Here is a 22,715-nt window from a genome sequence, read left to right on the forward strand (position 1 = left end):
CCCTGTTCACATGCCACAAACAATGGGCTCTTGTTCCTAGAGATGCCAAGGGAAACACACCCCTTCCAAAGGAGTGTGGGAGAGCAGGGTGAGTGTGGTAGTTAGTTTAACAACTCACACAGCTAGGGTCATCTGAAATGAGGGGACCTCCATTGATAAAATGCTCCCATCAGACTGAATTGTGGGCAAATCTGTGGGGCATTTTCTTGATTAATGATTAATACGGGAGTGCTCGGCCCACTGCAGGTGGTAGTGCCCCTGGGCAGGAGGTCCTGGGTGGTATAAGAAAGGAAACTGTGTAAGCCACTGGGGGAAAATAGTAAGCAGAGTTTCTCCATGGCCTTTCCACCAGCTCTTGCTTCCAGGTCCCTGCCTTGATCTCCTGCCCTAGCTTCCATTAATGATCCACAGTAAGACATAACGTGATAAATCCTTTCCTCCCCATGTTGGTTTGGTCAATGTCTTAGTTAGAGTTATATTGCTGTGAAGAGAGACCATGAGCATGGCAACTCTTATATGGGAAGCAATTAATTGGGGCTAGCTCACAGTTCAGAGGTTTGATCCATTATGGTCATGGCAGAGAGCATGGTGGCAGGCAGGCAGACACGGTGCTGGAGAGGGGGCTGAGAGTTCCCCATCTGGATTAGCAGGCAGCAGGAAGAGACTGTGAACCACTGGTCCTGGTTTAAGCTTCTGAGACATCAAAGTCCTAATGACCTACTTCTCCAACAAAGCCACACCCAGTCCAACAAGGCCACAACTCCTAAGAGTGCCATTCCCTATGGACCTATGGGGTCTGTTTTCAAACCACACAGTTAATCACAGCCATGAAGAAGCAGGCTAGGACGGTGAGTACTCGCTTAGGACCAACCCAGATGGTGGCAGTAAGAGCCAACCTTCACCACATTGAGAGTCCAGCTGTCAACAAGAGGCTGGGCATAAAATGTTAACAACCTTGGAATCACACACCAGATTCTGGGAGTAGTGGGTTTAATGCCTCCAGTTAGCTACTGTCTGGCATGCACATCTTAAATGCATGTCCCTTAAATATCAAAAATGGCTAGTTGAGGAGCCAAACTTTCTTTTTATCATATAACCCCTCTGGAGCCCGGAAATCAGCCATAGGGTGCTAATGTGTGTGTGTGTGTGTGTGTGTGTGTGTGTGTGTTATGCTGCGCTCTCTCTTGTGAGTGCATGTGTGTATGTTACAGGAACACATGTATGCAGGTCTGCAGGTCAAAGGAGAATATAGGGTATCCTGTTCTTACTCTCTACTCTTATTTCTGTCTCTTAGTTCTATGAAACAGAATCTCTTAGGGAACCTAGAGCTAGCCAGTAAATCTCAAGAATGCCCCATCTCAGCCACCTTCCCCCATAGCTCTGGGGCTATAGGTACCTGGACACACTCAATTATGACACTGGTGCTAGGGATTCAAACTTGTAACCTCACACCTGTACCATGAGCACTCTTACCTACTAAGCCATCTATCTCCTCAGCAGCCATGGGAGACTAATTTTTAACAGGACAAAAATATAAAGCCAGTGAAGAAAAGAATTGAGGCAAATCATCACGCTGAACCTGCAGCCATGGGATCTTTTGACTTGAGACTTTTAGGGTCCAATGTGAAGATAGCTGTGGAAAGGGCAAATGTGAATACTGCATATCCCCCATGTTAGCATGGCCTTCCTGTGTTACGTTTCTCACAAGCCACTAATACAATACTCATCTGATATGAACCACACTTAAGGTGCAAGTCACATGATTTGAGAGGTACTCTACAGCAAGCATGCGTGTACACTAGAGGATGCCACTGCTGATTCTGATAAGAAAAGGTACATTTTTTTTCTCCTGCAAAGATGCAGTAAATTATTCCTGGAAAGGTGTTACAGCAAAATAATTTGTCTTTTATTCTTTTAAAAAAATGCTGTCTAATAACTCAGGTCATTTTATTTCCTCTGTTCACAGTGGCACTTAAACTACCTTAAAAATCTATTTCTAATGACATTAGTCAGCCGTTCGGCATGTTGCAAGATGAGTTTGGAAATTCTCATGGGAACGAATATGATTGAAGTGTGATGAATCTACTTTTTAAATATTTTACATTAGAGGTACATTTAATTAGGCTAAGCAAGAGAAACCACGGGAAGTAAAATACCAGAACCAGTCATAATAAATACCATTGCTGTGACTATTAATTCCTAATTTGAGCCTCCTGGAAGCCAGTGCAGGGAGGGAAAAAAGAAAACATTGTGAGTTACATAATCCTTCCAGTGAGAAAAATACCAGTTCTTTGAAGTGAACAGCGATTTCTTGGCACCAGTTCCTGTAAGAAAACATCACATTTTGGTTGGAGAGATGACTCGTAGCTAAAAGCACTTGTTGCTCTTACGGAGGACCCACGTGGGTTTCCAGGACCCACCTGGTGGCTCTCAATCAACTGTGACCCCAAATCTAGCAGATTCAACAGGCATGCACATGCTGTACTTACATGCAGGCAGGCAAAACATTCACACGTATAAAGTAAATGATCTCCAGAAACATGACATGATCCTTATATGGGGAACAGTGGACACGTGTGCTCTACCATAGATGTGGAGAGTCAGCTACTGAGAGTCAATGTCCGTAAGCCTCGGGCTCTCCTATAAGTGCAGTACTTTACGGTGATGCTACAAGGAGCCTCTCGGTCTTCCTTCCGGTCTGCTACGTTCTTCGAAAATTCTATCCTTGTTTAAACCAGAAACTGGGCCACAAACCTGCATGGCTGGGGGGATGAAGAACGGGCAAGGATGCTAACCCTGATCAAGAACTCTATGGCTACACCCTCTGCTCCATCCATCTCACCCCAGACACACTGTGAGCCCATGGAGAGGTGGTCGAAGTAGCACTGGAGGGCAAAGGTCAACAGCACGCATCTTCTTCAGTCACTTTGCCCTTTCTTACTCAAGGCAGGATGGCTCACTCCACTTGGAGAACCAATCCAGGGAGGCTTGGATTCCCTTCCTCTTGCTTCGCCACCCCCTAGCCCTCAGTCTCATCCCTCTCACCCTGTGTCCCATACACCTGCGGTTACAGGCATGAGCTGCCCCAACCAGCTTCATGTGGACTCTGGGGCTCTGAACTCAAGTTCTCATATTTGCACAGAAAGCACTTTTCCTACTGAGTCATCTGCCCAGCCCTAGCAGAGAACTGTTCTAACCTCATTTTTTTTTTAATAAAAAGGGAGCTAAGGATTCATAGACAATAAGTTGACTGTGATGACAAAGCTAGCGTGCAGAGAAGACATGTTCCACATGCTTTTGGATCTAAAGCCCCACTCTTGCTTTCTCTGCCTCCCATGAGGCCTGTCCAGAAAACCATGACACAGAACATGATTGGTTTTCCTACGGATCTCTGACATCAGACCTCCCTATTAGACCACAAAACTATAAAGCAGGGTACTCCGTGCACAATCACCCCTCAGGGGCCTGTGAGATGGCTCAGCAGATAATGGTACTTTGTTAAAATAATATAATAAACCATTTTTCCTTTCCCAGTCCTGCTTCCAGAATTATGACTCAGATTAAATATTTATTAATAAATGCTTAGGCTATAAACTTTGGCTCACCCCTGACTAGCTTGTAACTTATTTAACCTATTTAAATTATTCTATGTCCATCATTTGGTTAAGTACCTCTCCTTTAGTGCCAGCCCATTTCTTCCTTCTCATCTCCTCAACATCTCCCTCAGTATATCTCCAAGTTCATCTCCTCAGTCTGTTTCTCCATCTCATCTCTCTCTCTCTCTCTGTGCATCTCTCTTTTATCTCTTCCTATTTCCCAGAATCCCCTCTCTTCCTGCCAGTGTCCTGCCTCCTATTTCCTGCCTCAGCTCATTGGCTATTGGCTTTTTTATTGACAGGTGACAGTTATAAAAGATTCCCTCTACAGTATCTACTGCCAAATCCAGTGATATCAAACCTGAGTTTGACATCTAGGAATCCACACGGGGAAAGGAGAGAATCGACTCTGACAACTTTCCTCTGACCTCCATATGCACACAGCATGCACATGCTCACAGATCACAAGATAGCAATAGGTTTGACATTCAAGCCCATTTATATCATAACCATTCTATCCATTGAACTGAATATCAGGCTTGTGCAAGAACTACCATGGTGGAGGTTTTCTCTTTCTATTTATTTGTTGGGGGGGAGGAATATTGAGACAGGGTTTTACTATATATCCTAGGCTGGTCTGGAACCCATGGCAAGCCCCCTGCTTCAGCCTTCTTAGTAGAGTGTTATACCTCTTAGTTAAAGTTCCTGACTTTCTTTGATAATCTCTAAGTGGAATCTGGAGCAATAAAATGGAGACCAGAGAGAAGGAATCCAAGAAGGGTGGGAGGAAGCCCAATTATTTTCAGCTCCTGAGAGCAAGGAAAAGAACAGTGAGGAAGATCACCCTCTGCCTGGGCTCCATCACTGACACAGCCTCTTACAGAACAGGTTCTCTTTGATGATGTAACTCAAGAATTCATCTTCAAATCAGTGGGTCTCTCAAAAACTGACTGACGAATAATTCTTCCATTCTCTGTCTCTTGTGTACTTCTCAGAATATCTTGATCTCAGAAAATGTAGAAAAAGAAATGAAGTATGAGTGGGCTTCGAGGTAGATCTTATATGGAAAACATGAAGAAGATGGCAAGTACTATCATTTTGACAAAGACACAAACAAACAAACAAGCAAAACACTGCAGTAGTCTGGATGTAAGGGCTCTATGTCCTTTAACATCATTGTAAGCTAAATGGAACACAGTGGCCATTTCCCCAAGTGTCAGCATGGATACACGCTTACCTACTCTTCAGCACAAAACCAAAGTAACCTTAATTCTGTTGCCATAAGGTTTAGTTCTCTCCACTACCACCATTATACATGGGACAGTTTAAGTAGATTTCCAGCCTCTTGGGCTCCAGGGGGGTCACTCAGTACCACAGAGAAGCAAGATACTAAATATGACTCAGAAATACTCTAGTCTCTTCAATAAAGGTTAAGGTTGCAGGGAAGGTCTTGCAGCAGCTTTCAAATCTGCCCCACACTGGGCCTCTCATCTGGAAGGTGTCCCCTGAGTGATTAAAGGCAACTCATTAGATTCCCAAGCACCATCCAGAGGTGAAAGAAAACAGGACTCCATGCTGAGGACAATGACACCCACCGTCCTGGCTCAGTTTAAATGGCCTCTGAAATAACAAACCACGGTAAATAAATGTCACTCTTACCCCACTAAGAAAATCAATGCAAGGCAAAAGAGTGAAAGTCCTTAAGTGTCCCTTGAATCTACTCTGAGAGTTTACCCCTCATTTGATTTACCATTTGAAGATGACACTTGGCTGTTAACTTCAATTCCAGCCTCTATAGTTCACGTCATTCCTGTTTTCCAGGGGTGCTTAGTTTGAGTTTTTCTACCAGCCTCTCCATTACATGTTTTCTAGAGCCTTCTAAACTACAGACTTTGGCTTCTACTAATGCCTGTGCATACACACTGGTCCTCTCCTGGGGGGATTTTTGGAAGCTCACGTGTGCAAGATCCTCCAAGATTTTACTCAGGTGGCCTTAATGAGTCAGTCTTACATAGAATTTTCAATCACTTTTTAAGTATGTTTTCACACTTGCATTTGGCCTGAGTCTTGCTGTTGTGTGGCCTGAGTTCTGTCCCACATTACTCATTTGGAGATCCCATGCTGATATAGCTGAGTTTGTTTCTAGAACCCATTTTCGATAGTTGAGTTTAGAGACAGGAAGGCATTGGGGAACCCTAAACTGGACTTGAAGGGTAAGAGACCTTCATCAAGTCCCTCCTATATCTCTAAATAGTCTGAGGATGGTAGAGAATGTAGCTGTGTCTTTGGTCATCATTTTAACTGCATGTTCAGTTCAACGCTGGATTAACAACACCTGAGTGTATCAGCAAAAGGAGAATATACAAAAAATTAATAATTCAAATGTCATCTGCTTCCAAAGGCCTCTGTCTGAAGATGAGAATGAGAATGAAATGTTGGTGACTTATCCAAGTGTTTTATGATGTATTATAATTTATAATATTATATTAAAAACTTATAATATAATATAAATGGCATGGAGCAATAGTTATCTATTTTTGGACAAAAAGGCTTTCCTATGGATCCAAACTAGACCATCAGGCAGGAGCTTTTTACAAAGGAAGGCTGGCAGCAGCATGAGGGAAATTAAGTCAAGGCCAGAATCAGAAAAAAACTATACTTACTCTAAGGAGGAGACTCACTACAGGTTAGAATCTGGCTTGAGGTCACCCATATAAGTATAATCCATGTCCAGGTACTTATTTTGCCTTCAAAATACCCTGTATTTCCAACAAACATAACCCCACTGTCCTGTTATCAGGCCAGTACCCTCTAACCAAGCATCCATCAGTTGCTATAGCCCCAGGTTCTAGGTTTGCTCCTGTGGCTCCAAGTACCATAAGACCCAAAGCTCCAGTCTAAACCTACAGATTCAGGGCCTGGACCTGCTACTGCAGATGCCATTGTTGAGTTCGCCTTTCCAGACTCTAGCTGCTTATACAATAAGCAGAAACAAGTAATACATCTTTTTCCTTGAAAAGACGACACTGCATGTTTAATATTTTGGATTTCCTTACTGCTGTCCGTGGGTGTAAGGACCTTTGGCTCTTGGCAATGTAGGAGGTACCCATGTGGGTGTTGGGAAATGAACCACTGTCCTCTGTAAGAACATCAAGGGCTCTTAGCCCCCGAGCCACCTCTCCAGCCTGATAGATTTGTTTTTTATAGCTTACAGCTCTACAATCTACTGTCTGAAATCCTTGGGCCTTGACATGTTTGGGATTCATATTTGGAGATATAGATCTTTAATATAGTGCTACCTGTTATGTAATGGTGACCTCCTTGTAATTATAAACAAGAAGGCTGCTGCCGAGAAAAGCATGAATATTCACATGGAAAGAGAGTCACCTCGGTTCTGCTCAGATTTAAATGGAATTGGGTCAAATGAAGCTGGGTTTCAAAATGAGTTGCAAAAACCCTTGGGTTTTAGAGACTTTTTTCCATAGCCTAGAGCTGTAGACTTGGGATGATAGACTGCACCTCTATACAAGGTATTACTTCTCATGCTGCCTTCCTAAGCAAAGTGGAAGCCAATCTATCCTGTAGAAGTAAAGATAGCAACACATCAGATTGAATCTTGGCAGGTTCGTTAGCATATCTTCCTCATGTCTGTGGTATCGGTCTGGACCACCAGTTGCTCAAAAAGAAGGAACTAGATCACAGCAGTGAAGCTGAATGAACACTTTCAATATTAGTATTCCCCTGGCTTCCCAGAGTGTGTTGAGATGGTCTATTCGGAAGAAGCACAGCGATGAAGAGACATGGGAATGGAGAGATGGTTCAGTGGTTAGGAACCCACGCTGTTCCTGTATGACCTCCAAGTTCAGTTCCCAGAATCCCCTATATGCACAGGAGGCTCACAAGTGCTGTGACTCCAGTTCCAGGGGATCTCACTCCCTCTTCTGACCCTCCTTGACACACATGTACACATAACTAAAAATAAAAAATGTTTTTTTAAAATGAAAAGATGTAGAGCTATCTTCCAACCTCAAGCCTATGGGGCTAGAATTCATTTGAAATAATAATTGGTAGAAATAGAAATGCTTCTTATTTTTTTTTAAAAAAAAGTAATTGCATGAGACAATGACCATGGTAGAAAGTCTGGAGGATCTTCTTTGGCTCTGGCGCCATCACAGTCACAAGCTTGTTGGCTTGTCTTAAATTGATCTCTCTGGGTAGACTGTGAATTCAAGCAGTTTGTGTATATCTTATTCATCATTGTACCCAGGGATAACTACCACACCAGGCTGGTAGGCAGTATCACTTAGTAAACATTAGAGTCCACTTAGGGTGTGTGGACTCTAGCAGGTGGCAGCCTGCATCCCGACTCAGTCACTTAGTAGCTGTGAAACCATGGCAAACTGCATCTCGATGGTTTTGTCTAATAATGAAGATAATGATACTATCACCCTAGAGAGACTCATTTGTTCTACAACAAACCCTCTAGTCCCAGCAGCCTATCAACAGCCTTATTGTGTTTGTTTGCTCTTACTGTATTTTTTTTGTTCATTATAGGTTAGCAAGAATGCTTCTCTATGTTGTTATCCACACTCTGACATCCGAATGGCATAAGTGTGTAGTAGATAACACAATGCCAAGTTCCCCAGCTGAGTACAGAGTATGTTTATCAAAATCCAACATCAAGAGTTAAATGATTGGTCTAGAAACGACACAAGTCACTTCTGCTTACACACTAGACCAGACAGCTCAGCAAGTTCAAGGCTGTGGAATCCTGCCACCTGCGTAGGAGGTAGACAGGCAGAAAGAGCCCACCCTAGGAGGTTCAGTGTTCATAAAACACTTGTAAAATCACCTGTCATCTGAGAACATGACTGATAGAGACATTGCTTTTATTATCATTATGATTATTCAATTAGATGTATATGCTTTAAAGGGCATAATGAAATCACCTTGTTGCCTTCTCCTTACTCAATTGACTTTAGATAAATATTTTGTAGCAGTTTTTTTTTTACCTTTAAAGGTCCTATCATGCAAGACTCCACAGCCCAGTGGAATCTAGAATGGCCAACAAGGGCAGGCCACACCAGAGGGAAATGAACCCCAGTAACTTTTCGGTATTGGATGTTTTGAAGAGTTCAGTTCTAAATGAGCTTCACATAAAAATATTTATACTTCAGGCTGTATCATACAAACAGTAGTCTACATTTGTTGGTTTCCAGTGCCAGTTTTCTCCAGCTCTGGTTATCTGTTGTGTTATATAAACAGCACACAACCATCTGGCCCACAACAAGCCACGCTGACGACTGGGCTCACTCATTGCCAAAGCATCAAATCAAAACATGAGCTTTCTGAGTTCTGCCTGACTGAAATTAAGAGCGAATGTCAAAGCCCTCACAATGCTGTTCACAAAAATGTGCATCAGGTGATAAAGCAGAGAATGTTAAAAGGATGGCAGAAATGTGCATAGGAGAATACTTCGGCAGAAACAAACGTGACCGTATCATGCCTGATGCCACTGTGTATAATATAAGCAAGCCAATTCAGTATTTTCTGGCTTGCCTTGAGAAAGACAGAGCCCTAAGAAAGGCATCTCAGATACACGAGGACATGGAGAAGAAGAGACTGTGGAAAGACTACTCATAAAAGGAAGCAGAGGTCTGATGGTTTATCCAGTCAAGAAACTTAAAACAAATACGATAATTTTAACAACAAGCTAATATCAAAGACACCAATATCCAAATACCGTGATTCAAAAGTAGACTATGACCAATGGAAAATACCCGGCCATGAAGTCAGCCTTAGTCGTGTATATTACCACCTACATACATGGACTATAGAAATGAGCACCATCTCTCTGCTAAAATCCCACGTTACAAAACCTGTCTTCCCCAACACAATTCAAAAGCAATCACCTCCGGCAGACTTAACTCACAGGTAAACAAAGGACCAATGATGCTTTCTGTTTCTTTTCTCTCAGTCTAAAATTGCCCCCCTCCCCCCCTTCTATCAGAATTCCCAAATGCCCCATCCTTTGGAAAAGATGTCCATCATCAGACTTTGTGACTCAGATTTATGAAATCTGGACCTATGCAAACAATATCTTGTAGAATAAGGTATAAATATCTTGAGTAAGATCATGGAAAATCTGCGCAGGGCATCTAGAGAGACAAGATGAAGTGAGGAAGACCATGTAGTGTTCTTCCAGCAGACCTGAGTTCAGTCTCCTGCACCTATGTTGGGTGGCTCAGTGGCTCCCAAATGCCTGTAATTCCAGCTCCAGTGACTTTAATACTCTCTTTTGGCACATATGTAGATACACAGGCATATATATACATGCATAAAAAATGATTATTTTAATTTCAAAAGATAACTGAAACACCAGATGACCATGTTAATTTCCTGTTACTGCACAACAAATATCAGCAAGCAACTTGCAAGGAGACAAGAGTGATTGGAGTTTACAAGTTGGGAGGATACAGACTCACAATCCATGATCCTTTGAGCCTGTGATGGGGCAGCACATCATGGTAGAGCAGAGTCATTAACCTCATGGTTGGTCTATAACAGACCTGGGGACCACTATATACATGAAAGGAAATTTCCCAACTACCTAACAAGTTGTTGGTATGCTTTGCCTTTTAAAAGTTCCACACTCTCTGCATCACCACTCTAGGGAGTAAGCCTTTAATACATGTGCTTCAGAGAGACATTTACTATGCAAATACTAGCCAAGTCACATGGCATACTGTTTATGTATCATAAGACCGCATATATTGCATTGCATACATCCATAGCATGTATTATATATAAATATGCACATTGTGTATAATATGTGTACATGCATGAATATTTGACTAAATAAAATAATCTAACCTACATCAGATTATTTAATATCCTAGAAACTTTCCACAGTTGATGGATGTCAGATGGAGCCAAGGTAGAAGATGACTTCCTGTCTGGGTTACCAAATATGATGATATAGCTACTGGCCAATTGTAAAATGAACCAGAGAGATGATTCAGCAGGGAAGAGCACTTGCCCCCAAGCATGACAACCTGAGTTAAATAACTGAGGACCACATGATTGAAGAAGACAATCAACCCTTGTAAATCATCTGACTTCCACATACACAAACATATATAAACATATGTATATATATAAACATACGTGTATATATTTACACACATATATACATTATATATATATAATGTATTAATTTTTAAAAGTTCACCTCCTTGGCTATAAATCAATATCTCAATCGTGATATTAGTTTCATCCTATTGTATCATATTTATCAATTGTTTTATCAAACTATTTCAATACTCAATTCTATCTCATACTGTTATACAACGACTTTAAGATAGACTACTTGAAAATATTCTGCAACCCATTTTTTAATCACAATTCAGAAAGTCCACACAGACATGAGACAGCCTTCCTATAAATGCTTGCCCCTAGGCCTTTATTCTTCAGGGTTCAAAATTTAAGCTCAGCCCATCAGCCAGTCTTGAACTGCACACGTGCACCTGTTTTCTCCAGCACATCCCATCCTGGAGGGAAGACTGTTAAAACTCAGGAAGTGCTTAAAAGAGGCTCATTAAGACTGAGAGAATTCTAAGAGGACACAATCAAGACTCAGGAAATAAACAACTCAGACTTCACAGGAAATCCCTAAAACTCACTGTTTGCAGAAAGCCACTCCCTTCCCAAGGGTATGTGAGGATGAAGGACTACTGAGGAACAGAGACATTCTCCTACCTATCAAGCTTCCTACAGTCATGCAGTGTGCTCCTGCAGGTGCAGGGTTCTGCATCCTGAGCTGCACCCATGCTGAAGTAACTTTCAGTGTAGCTGCCTTTGGGTCATTTCAGCCCCTGTAATTTACCCTTTATCCACACTCCTTTAAGTAGGTCCCAAAAACCCATTTAGTTCACCAAGACAGAATTGTTACTTTGATATGCCATCAATTCCCTGTCCCAAGGGTGAATTTGTTCCCATCTCTCCAGGACACAATTGCACTTCTAAAAATATCAGTACCTTCCTAGGTACCTATTGTTTCAACTGACTGCTAGTATTTAATCATGAAAGAATAGAAGCCTCCACTAAGCCTCCAAGGAGAATCCTCTTCACTGTGACATTGGATAAATGGAAGGCACAAGGAGAAAATGGAGAGCCTTATTTTGTAGTTCACAGCAAGTAAATTTCAGAGCAAATAATGCATCCCGAATAAAAGATAATCTGTTTTATAATCTGCTTTCTAATCCATGAACAAAATCCTTATTTCTTCATGGCATGTACTACTTTCTTGCTTTAAATAGCCTGTTAATCATGGGTCTGAAGCTTCTAATCACAGATAATTCATTGCACTTCAGGCTATTTTCAGCCCACAGTTTCAATTGTTCAAGGCCAAGGCAATATCGCTATATGGTGTCTTTAAATGGGTTGAAACGACACCTCCCCCCCCAACACACACACACACACACAATGTTCATTTCTCCATGGCTCATTAAGAACAATCACACACACAAAAAAAAATCAATGAAACTCAGAAACCAAATTTCCAATTAGTTGTGCTCAGTCAACAATGTCTGGACTTTAGAATTCGAAAGAACCAACATTTACAAAATGGCAAATTGGAACATGTTCACATCTCATACAAAGGCAGATACTTTAGTTTAGAAAAAAAATGACATCTTCCCTTAGAAAACAGCAATGGTTACAACATGGTATAGTAGTATATATTTAGAAGTCAGCATCCACATCTATGCAGGAAGGATGTACCCATCCAGCTATCCCATTTAAAAGATCTGCAATCTGAAACAAACTCAAGAAAGATCCCCAAATGGAACATTTACTGTGATTTCCAAGAACATTTTTCACAAGTTGGCTTCTTAAAATGAGCAACTAGAAAGCACTTATTCAAACTCAACCTTGTTTCACAGTCATATCAAAGTACCATTGTTGGTGAGCAATATAACTCAATATAACAACTACTACCAAGGTATATTTCACAATCACAAGTTTGCTTCTTAAAATAAGCAACTAGAAAACACTTATTCAAACTCCACCTTGTTTCACAGTCATATCAAAGTACCATTGTTGGTGAGCAATATAACACAATATAACAACCACTACCAAGGTAAACATGGGCAGAGAACACCTCAGATGGCCAGCTAGCTCTCCCCAGACCATCCCAGAATAGTCATCACATTGAAGAAAGGGCGGGCGTAACATTTTGGCAGAATGAGAAGAAAGAAAACTTTTAGGAGTTTTAAACATCTGCTCCTTAGCTCAAGGAGTGCCTCTTATAGTCCAGATTCTGAATACCACTTCTTTCTGTAAACTGGACCTATAAGCCAGTGATGACTGGGTTCCTTTCTGTACGACCTCATCCACATGCAGCCAGGTACACCTCCACCTCAGTGGCTTCCTTATACTTTCCGGGCTTTTCCTGATCCTGATCATCAGTGCTCAAAGCAGAGCCAAGTAATCACATCTAACACTTTCCAAAAGATTCACATCAAATGGGAAAGGAGACACCAGTCAGATTTCCCCGTGCTTCAGAATGCACGCCTTACCTTGCTCTCTTCTTCTTCAAACACAGACTGGTGAACGTTGCAGGCAAACAATGAGTTGGGGAGATCATTGAAGTCAGTGAGTGCTTGGAAGGCCTCTTCAGCAAAACACTGAGTGACAGCCCAGTCTCTGTCTATGCAGCAGAGGAAGAAAAGTCCCCCATCTTCAGGGATGGATGCCTGCTGCCCCAGGTTCCTCATTCCGATGAAGTAGGCGTCTCCCCTCATCCCTGCAGAGGCAAAGACAGATGTGCGTTGGAGTCAAACAAAATTCTTAGAACTCTTCTTTGCTGGCCCCAGTCTGGGAGCCTGAAATTAAATTGGTTAAAAGGAGCACTGGCTAAGACCACAAGTTCCTCCTGTGCTCCAGGTATTGTTCTCAAGGATCTGTGTGTAGCATGTGCACACACGTGCCCGGCAGGACAGAGGCCATAGTGCATGATGTCTCCTTAAGTCGCTCCCCATATTTTTTTTGAAACAGGATCTCTTACTGACCCTGAAGGATGTTGATTCAGGAAGACTGGTTGGCCAATGAGCATGAGGGCTCCACCTGCCACCCCACTTGCCCTCAAGTTGGGGCTACAGAAATGTCCCTCTACTTTTTCCTTTTCTTGTGAGTACTGGGACCCCAAACTCAGTGGTTGGGCTTGCAGAGCAAGCTCTTTACTGTCTGAGCCATCTACCTCATCCTCACATTAACTCATTTTTAAAATTCTCACAGTGGCCCATGAGACTAGTATCAATCGAATCCTGTTCCATCGGTTAAGTAACTTCTATCAGGCTAAATAGCAAATTGGAAGGCTAAGGCTGAAGATAAAAAAAGTATAAGACCGGAATTCACTTTCCTATGCCAGTAGGATGGAGCTGATTAAAACTGGTAGATCTCATTATCCCTTGAATCTTCACTTTGTTAATTCCGACACATGTGTGAGCACACATAGAGAAACACACACACACACACACACACACACACACACACACACACACACACGCACGCACGCATGCGCACGCACACACACACACACACACACACACACACACACACCACTTACATTCCTTCTGCTCCTTGGGATTTCGTCCAGAAAGGATCATAAACTGGACCCAGATTTTTGAAAATCAGTATGATCTGAACCAATCTATAAAATGCAAATGTCTGTCCCAGGAACTCCAATGAAACCTTCCAGAAAGATCCTCTCACCACTGCTTCCTGACCTCTCACAGTCATCTTTTACATAGCTAAAAGTGCTTCCCAAGTTAGCACTGGCATATGGTTCCACGGACTTGGTCAGTGCACCCACATGTCAGGGATAGCATCTGCTTTTTTCCTTTGTATCTAATTTTAAGTTTTTGAACCCCCTCCACTTAAATTTCAGTAGATAGAGGCTACAGAAGATGGAGCAATGGCTCACCGTCAGCCTCTGGACAGTTCTACCAGGGCTGCTGAGTTCCTATAGCAAGCCCCCTTCTCTTTCAAACCCACAGTGTATCCTTTCAGGAGGAAAGAAGAAAAAGTAGCTACCATGGGCTTAGCTCTACCCTCATGAGGTTTTGTGAGATACAATTTGGTTGCTTTTAGCTGAAACACTATGGGATGAAGTTGTTTGTAATGTCCCTTTTTGTTACAGAAACCCTGGTGTGAATTTGCTAAGTGTGATGGTTTGTATATGCTTGGCTCAGGGTGTGAACCTGTTAGAGTAGGTGTGTCACTGTTGGCCTGGGCTTTAAGACCCTCATCCTAGCTGCCTGGATGTCAGTATCCTGCTAGCAGCCTTCCTTCAGATGAAGATGTAGAACTCTCAGCTCCTCCTGCACCATACCTGCCTGGATGCTGCCATGTTCCCGCCTTGATGATAATGAACTGAACCTCTGAACCTGTAAGCTGGCCCCAATTAAATGTTGTCCTTTACATAAGACTTGCCTTGATCATGATATCTGCCCACAGCAGTAAAACCTTAAGACAGTAAACAACATATGATGGCAATGCTGCATTTTCTGCTGAGCCAGATGATGTGAGTTTGATCCCTGACACCCAAATGATGGGTGGGGTGGGGGGAGGAGACCAACCCTCACAAGCTGTCCTCTAACTTCCAGTTGTGTGCTGTGGCACACAGGCAGGCCAACCCCCTCCCCCCCCATACATACACACACACACACACACACACACACACACTTAAAATGAACGAATAAAATGTAATACATTTTTTAAAATTAAGTAACTTGGTAATGAGTCTCATGATAAATCACTATATCTATGACAAACAAAAGTACAATATAATTTATTTTGCATTTCAAAGTCTTCAGATATTCAATGAGTGCCACACTTTCTGTAGTCAGAGCCAAAAAAAAAAAAAAAGATTATTTTAAACAGAAATATAAAATACTTTTAGGCTTAAAGTACTCTATAATCCAGTTTTATAGTTCTAAATGTAAAAAGGAATATTTTTAATTCAAAGGAAAAATACCCAAACATCAATATGAAGGAAATCTCACAGCTTGACAACTTATGTTTGTTATGTTATTATTCCAGATGTTTTACACATAATATGTGCAGTAGTTATTATTTAATACCACTAGAGTACTATTTTCATAGCAAAAATATTTTCTAAACATAGCAAAACAGCACTACTCTTATTAAAAGTGCACAGGGAGACTAAAATGTCATTCGAATCCAGGAGCCTGGAGCTCAGATCACTGCCAGTCCATCTTATTCGAAAATCTTCTACTGAATCAAAACAGGTTCCCAAGTTTTGTCAGATGAGTTCTGAGACTCATTCAATTATTCTTTCTCCAAGGAAAAGTAAGATTCATAGCTGAAAAAATTAATGTCAATAAAGCACTCGCAACTCCTTTCCTTGGAGGAGAACAGCTTGCACTTCCTTCCACCTTAGCTGTGCAACGCGAATCTCCATGACATTTATTTTAAGCGCCTTACTTTGACTAAGACTTCAAGAGTCAAGGCACTTTGGGTGAACAACCTCCACTACTTGAATGGAGAAAGACTTCGGAAGTCAGAGCTTTGAACAAAGGAACCCTAATCACAGCGATTTCTCCTTCCGTTCCATTAAGTGACTCACTTCATTTGCTGGAGAAGGCAAAGGGTCTTTCAGCGACTCCGTTTATTCTCGAGTAAAAACCTCCCCTACCTCTTTCCAGGTCTCATTAGGAGAGTCTCACCTTCTCCCCCCCTGTCCTTTATTAAAAGATAAAGGACATGCACATTCCTCAGCTAGCCTCTCCCACTTCCACCCAATGTGGAATTTGTGAGATAGCCTGATTTCCTTTGACTAAATCTTTCTCTGACTTTCACCTGACCATCTTCTTATTTCCATATTGCTTCACACAGAACTCCGATGCTGCCCTTCCTGGGAATACACACTCCGTAACTTGCCTCTCCACTGCGCATGTGCCCATCCCCCTCTTCATATTCCTCCGGGAATCTGCTAGTGTCTTGCAGCTTCAAGCTGACCAAATCATATAGAAATAGCTGCTCTCCGAAGACAAACGTGTCCTTATTCCTTATGGAAACTCTGTGCTAGCCCAGCAAGATGACTTGGTAGGTGGGGGTTCTTGCCATGCAGATGTGAGGGTGTGAGTTCAGCCTCCAAAACCCAAGTAAACATGGACAGAGAGAACTCAGGATGCCACAAAGTTCATCTCTGGCATTCACGGGGTGGGGGTGGGGTTGAGAGAGAGAGAGTGAGAGTGAGAGAGTGTGTGTGTGTGTGTGTGTGAGAGAGAGAGAGAGAGAGAGAGAGAGAGAGAGAGAGAGAGAGAGAGAACACGAGAGAGTGCTAAAAGCTGAAAACATTTACTGAGCTAGGAATATTCCCTTTCATTGGGCTTGATAACCCTTCTGTGTAAAATTTGGTTGCATTCATAGAAAGGAAAGGAAATTTCTATAGATGTCCGAATTCTGCCTTGATTAATTATAATTACTTTCTTTTAGCAGAAATATTTTCTTTCTAAATACTCAGAAGTTTATAAACAGTATTTCTGTTTTGTATTTCCTAAATTTAACATAAAAGTCTTTTCTAAAGTTAATTCCCCATCTTTTAATAAATTTAACATAAAAGTATTTTCTAAAGTTAATTCCCCATCTTTTAACGTTATCATTCCTTGTGCTTCATTATACTTTTGTAAATATCAGTGAACAGCAATTCTTTCAAAATTTAAATAGAAATATTGCTTTTCCCCGTCTTAAATAACCAAGCATTACAAAATAAAATATAGTAAGATAAAGCAAAAGAAAAAAATCATATTGAACAAGGACAGTTGGCACAGGGTCTAGGAAGACTGTGGGAAGATGCCCAGAGTGCAGGGTAACTTAAGAGAAATCTGTCTCCCTAGGGAAGATGGCTGCTGCAGAGCCTTACCTGGGGCAGAAGCACCCTGGATTTCTTCCCTCCCACTCTATCAGCCACCAGCAGGAAGCTGCCTGAGGACCATGGTCTTGGGGTGACGGCCATGATGTCAGAACATGGTCCAGGAATGGAGTCTGGAGAGGAGGATTCCGAATGCTTGTGAGAGAACTCCAAGAAAACAAGACAAGTGTCTTGGGACCTCAGCTTCTCCAGAACCCAGAATTGTTTTTGAAACGTGCTTGTGTGCTCCTCTCTGGTGTAGCAGATAAGAATGAATATACTTCTGATTACTCATTATTGCCTGCTGCTGGTATTCGATCACGTGACAACGTGCCTCTCCAGAAAGACATGGTTTTGCCACAAGTGGCTTGTCTTTGTGGCTGTGTGCAGCTGGAACTCACGAGAACTTTACTTATGTGATATTTCTTAATCCTCAGAGTGTAAATTGCCTGATGTTCTGAAAAGGCTGGCAATTGCGTGGCCAAAAGAGAAAAAGAAAATTAGGAGAGGCCGGGAACTCAAATGGAAATGAAAAGAGTCATCAAAAGTAGCGAATTCACGATGTAACAGGATAATACTTTTAAATGGCATGTTATGGTAAACTTAGAATAAGGGAAATATACTTTTAAGACGATCACCAACCTTTGGTGAGCATAACTACACATAAGAACAGAAAATTGTGACAATGCAAAGAACATTCTAGAAATCAAATATTAAGCTCCGTGATGCAACCGAACTGCTCTGTTGGTTTTTTATTATAACTTCTATATTTTATTTGGAATTAAAACTGTCAGACAGTCATTGTCTACACATCACCTAACAAGGTGTACAAGTGTCTTGTTCTGATTTTGAAGTGTGAGGTTTTGTTCATAGACTCAGCTGCCCACTGCCTATGACATTGGTATTGCATCTTGAGACTTGTCCAGGTATCCTACCCCGCCCTCTCCCACAGCCTACCTTTTGCTGTGACTAAAGCCTCCTCACTCAGTGTCTCAGCCCAGGCTAGTATTTCCTGAGAGTGGAGCTTAAAGACACAAAGAGGAAGACAGTGACCATCAAAGCCCTCCGCAGGTGCTTGCCTGTGTTATATAACAATGTATCCTTTTCAGGAAGGAAAAGAACAAAGAGTACAGTAATCAACTTAAAAGTCACTAATGATACACCCATTCAAATATTTACACTAAGGCCAAAAGTAATTCTTTCCTCTATTGTTTGATTTGCAAGATGCTATTTTATAAACCAAAGATGACAAACTACTCAAAAGAAGTTGTGTAGTTAAAAAACAAAGATATGAGAATTATACTAAGAAGGGAATAAATGTAGTTCATAATCCTGTCCAAGAAAATATTGGCTAACAGTTTTTGTGGTTTTTATCTACCCCCATCTGTGTGTGTGTGTATGTGTGTGTGTGTGTGTGTGTGTGTGAGAGAGAGAGAGAGAGAGAGAGAGAGAGAGAGAAAGAGAGAGAGAGAGAAATAGACAGAGGAGAGGAGGGTGCTCATGTGTGGAGGTGCTACAATACCTTTGTGTATGTGTACATATGTAAAACATATAGGGGCACATGCACACATGTGTTGTTCATGAAGGCCAGAGGTCGGCCTCAGCTGTGTTCTTCAGGTGCTACTGACCTGAGACAGGGTCTCTCACTTGTCTGATGCTAGCCAAATAGCTACGCAGTGAGCCCTGGAGAGCATCTGGTCTCCAGCCCGTGGCTCCAGAGGGTGAGTACGTCAGGCTTTTGATCTGGGTGCTGAAGATGCAGACAAGAGCGTCACGCTCACACTTACGTGGCAGGCACTTTATGCGGTGAGCTCTCTTGCCACCCACTCTAGTGTGTGTGGTTTTTTGTACATGTAAAAAAAAATTCTAAAATTTAGGGTCATGTTCTTGGACTACAGGTCTATACTAACAAAGCCGGCCACATTACTTCTCTGTTTTTGTTTTTCTTAAGTTTTTGCTTTTTCTCTGAGACAGGGCTTCATGTCGTAGTTTAGGTTGACCCAAATTCACTGTATATAGTCGTGGATGTCCTTAAGCTTTTAAATCCTCCTGCCTCACCCCCATAGTGTTAGGATTATAGGTGTGTGCCATCATACTAGGAAAAGGGCATTAATTTTAATAGCCGCATAGCCTCAGTGTTTAGGTCTGTCATCATTTATTTAGCTATTCTTCTGTTGTTTGACATTTGGGAGGCATGCATTTCCACCAGTGGATCTGGAAGAGAGACACCACTGTTAAAACACAAAGCCTCCCGTGGGAGAGGCAAGGAAGCTCGAAATTCCCTTCAAAGCAGAAAACACTCATTTTCAAGAATCAATTAAAAGGAAAGCAGAGCAAAATAAACAAACAAACAAACAAACAAACAAACAAACAGAAAATCCCTAAGGAGCAGTCTTTTGCTACAAGCAGGAGCTGAGGTCTCCCTGTCAGCAAAAATATAAAAGCATGACACTTTGGTTCTCTTACAAGGCATCTAGGTGACAGTATCTTGAAGCTCCATAAATAATATTCAAGTGACGCATGTTTATTTTTATTATGAAGTTCAGCAGCAGCAAGTCCATGGCAAGGAAAAGGTGTTTCTCACATAGAACTCTTAAACGTAGCAACCAGTTCCACAGACCAGCAACTGCCCCTGCAGGTGAAGCCTCAGGTAATCCTGAGTAAGACAAGAGTCACACTCTGAACATCTGGTGTGAGTCCTGTTAGATGCTCTCGGCAAGGAAAGATGTTGAGAAGAAAAAAAAAGTCAAAATAAAAATATAAGCCAGTCTCCCATGGTGGCAATTACAGTGAAATGAAGTCTGTTTAAATATTACGAAGTGAGGGGCCATGAGTGTATCATGGTCTAACTGGACTCACAGTCATGCAGGGAAGAAAAAGCTGGAAGCTAGAAGACCCATTTCTATTTGATTTCTTTGCTCACATGAGAAAGTAATAATTTTGCAGGATTTTTAAAAAAGCCTAATTGCATTCATCAATTAAACATGAAAAGACCCAAGAGGACAACAGTATGCTTTCTTGCTCTAAATATTAGCCATCAACAAAGAAACATGCTTAACAGGGAAGTTAAAGTTAGTAGCCACCGAATACTTGCAGGTTGTATGCATACACAAATAAATCCTCTCTCCCTTAACAACCTGCAGGCAGAACCATCACTCAAACCCCTCTGACTTCATTCCTAATAGATCTTTCTACGCTACAGTGAAATCCAGGGGGAAATTAAGAACATCTGTTTCTGCTGGATGTTGTTCTTGTCACAGAGTTACTCCACTGCAGGAGATTCAAATTTCCAAATCACTGCATCCTGAAAGTTTGGCCCCTCTAAGAATGGGTCATCTGTCCCATGTGGATGGAGTGTGTGCCTGGCCCCACTGGGACTTCTGTTCTCTGCAGCCACGTACTGGGTGGAGATAATTGGAAGTCTTCACGAAGAGTTGAGGGATCTCCGAAGGAAAAACTAAACTGTGAACATTCACAGTGAGGTTTAAACTAGCTTTAACATCGATCAGAATCACTTAGCCACTAGTGTCAGAGGCAACCTGTTTTTGAAAAGGCTGATGCTAATCTGGAGTGCTAGAAGAATGGCTCAGCGGTTAAGGGGATGCACTGTTCTTGCAGGGGATGTGAGTTCAGTTCCCAGCCCTGGTTTAGGGCAACTAACTTCCATCTTTAACTCCAGCTTCGGAAGATCCAATGGAGATCTTCTGGTTTCCATGCACAACTGAACTCACATGCACAAACCCATATGCATGAGTGCAACTAAAACTAAGTCATCAAAAAAAAAGCTAATACCTCCTCAGAGGATGGTGCATCTCATCCGAATTCTCTACGTATGGAATGCCATGGCCAAGAGTACATACTAGAACAACTTGGAATTACCAGATAGAGAGGACTGAAGTCAAGTTAGCCAAAAGGTGACAGCAGGGGGAGGAACCACGGGAGATGCGTCTGCAGTGAGATTCTAACTGCCTTCAAATTCTGAAAGCGGGGACAGAATGTGGGTATTGTCACAAAGCAGAAAAAAACTAAGACCATGGTTCTTTGGACAATTGTGGTTAAAGCAGGGGAACCTCTGGACAATGTTTAGTAAGATAGGTCTGTTAGCAGGTATACTCTATCTAATAGATGTCAAAGGGGGACTCCAGAGAACAGCATTCTGCACTTGGTGAAAAGATGTTACCTTTTTGTCTTGTAGTTTTCTTTTTCCATGATAGGAAGAATATATACATATATTATATATACAATATATACATATAAATATATGCATATATATATATTTATATATGAGAATCTTTTCTTTGGGTTTGAAGCTTATTAAAAAGGGAACCTTAAGGCACTTAACAAAAGCTTTTTGGGGAATTTAAATCTTGCATTTGATCTGAGTGTGACAGCTGACACCTGTAATCCTGCACTTGAGAGGCTGAGGTAGAAGGACTGCCAGGATTTTTAAGTCTAACTTTGGCTACATGGCAAGTTGCAGGTTAGCCCAAGCTACAGTAGAAGACCCTGTCTCTCAACCAAGACAAATAAAACAAAAAGGTTGCCCTCCCAGCACAGCAGGCAGTCCATCTCACAAAACAAAATCAAAAACCAGGAACATCATTTGGATTGGAATGGTGGAAATCTCCAGCACTTGGAGGTAGAGGCAGAAGTTATCGGGAGTTCAAAACCATCCCAAACTATGACATGAGGCAGAGGCCAGCTCCCAGCTATAAAGAACTCTGTCTCAAGGGCAAAACAAAATGAAACAACAAATAAGCGAACAAAACTTTTAGCTTGGGTGCTTACAATACAACTTGTCCATGTTTCTGTCCTATTCAAACTAGAAAGCGAGAATTTTTAGTACATAAAGAATGAGATATGAAAGGAGAGAAATGAACAAGGAATACAAAACCAGTCCAAGCCTTGTTTTAAGTTTTAAGACTATCTTTTCACCCATTCATGTAATGTATTTTGATGATCTTCATCCCACTAATCTGTCTTCCCAACATGCTACAACTTTCATATATTGGTGTTTTTGTTTTGTTTTGTTATTTATTTATTTATTTATGACCCATTGAATTTCCTCAGGGAGGGCTGTTATCATGAACATGGGTAGGGGATAATTTACTGGAGCATAGTCAACAATTTAAGTCTAAATTTAATTTTTAATTAGATAAAAATGTGGAGGGACAATAATATAA

The 22,715-nt window shown here is 41.6% G+C and overlaps 1 protein-coding gene across 1 annotated transcript in view; it reads right to left on the bottom strand.

The window, feature by feature from the left end:
- The window catches only part of Rcan2 (regulator of calcineurin 2), a 225,555-nt gene that overhangs the window by 179,763 nt on the left and 23,077 nt on the right, over positions 1-22,715 (bottom strand). Inside the window, exon 2 of the mRNA XM_052193409.1 lies at positions 13,175-13,401. Within this exon, the coding sequence (XP_052049369.1) occupies positions 13,175-13,399 (225 nt within the window). The 5' untranslated portion in view covers positions 13,400-13,401. The remainder of the gene's footprint in view (positions 1-13,174; positions 13,402-22,715) is intronic.

The sequence above is a fragment of the Apodemus sylvaticus genome, chromosome 9 (genome assembly GCF_947179515.1).
Source record: "Apodemus sylvaticus chromosome 9, mApoSyl1.1, whole genome shotgun sequence".
Classification (NCBI taxonomy): Eukaryota; Metazoa; Chordata; class Mammalia; order Rodentia; family Muridae; genus Apodemus; species Apodemus sylvaticus.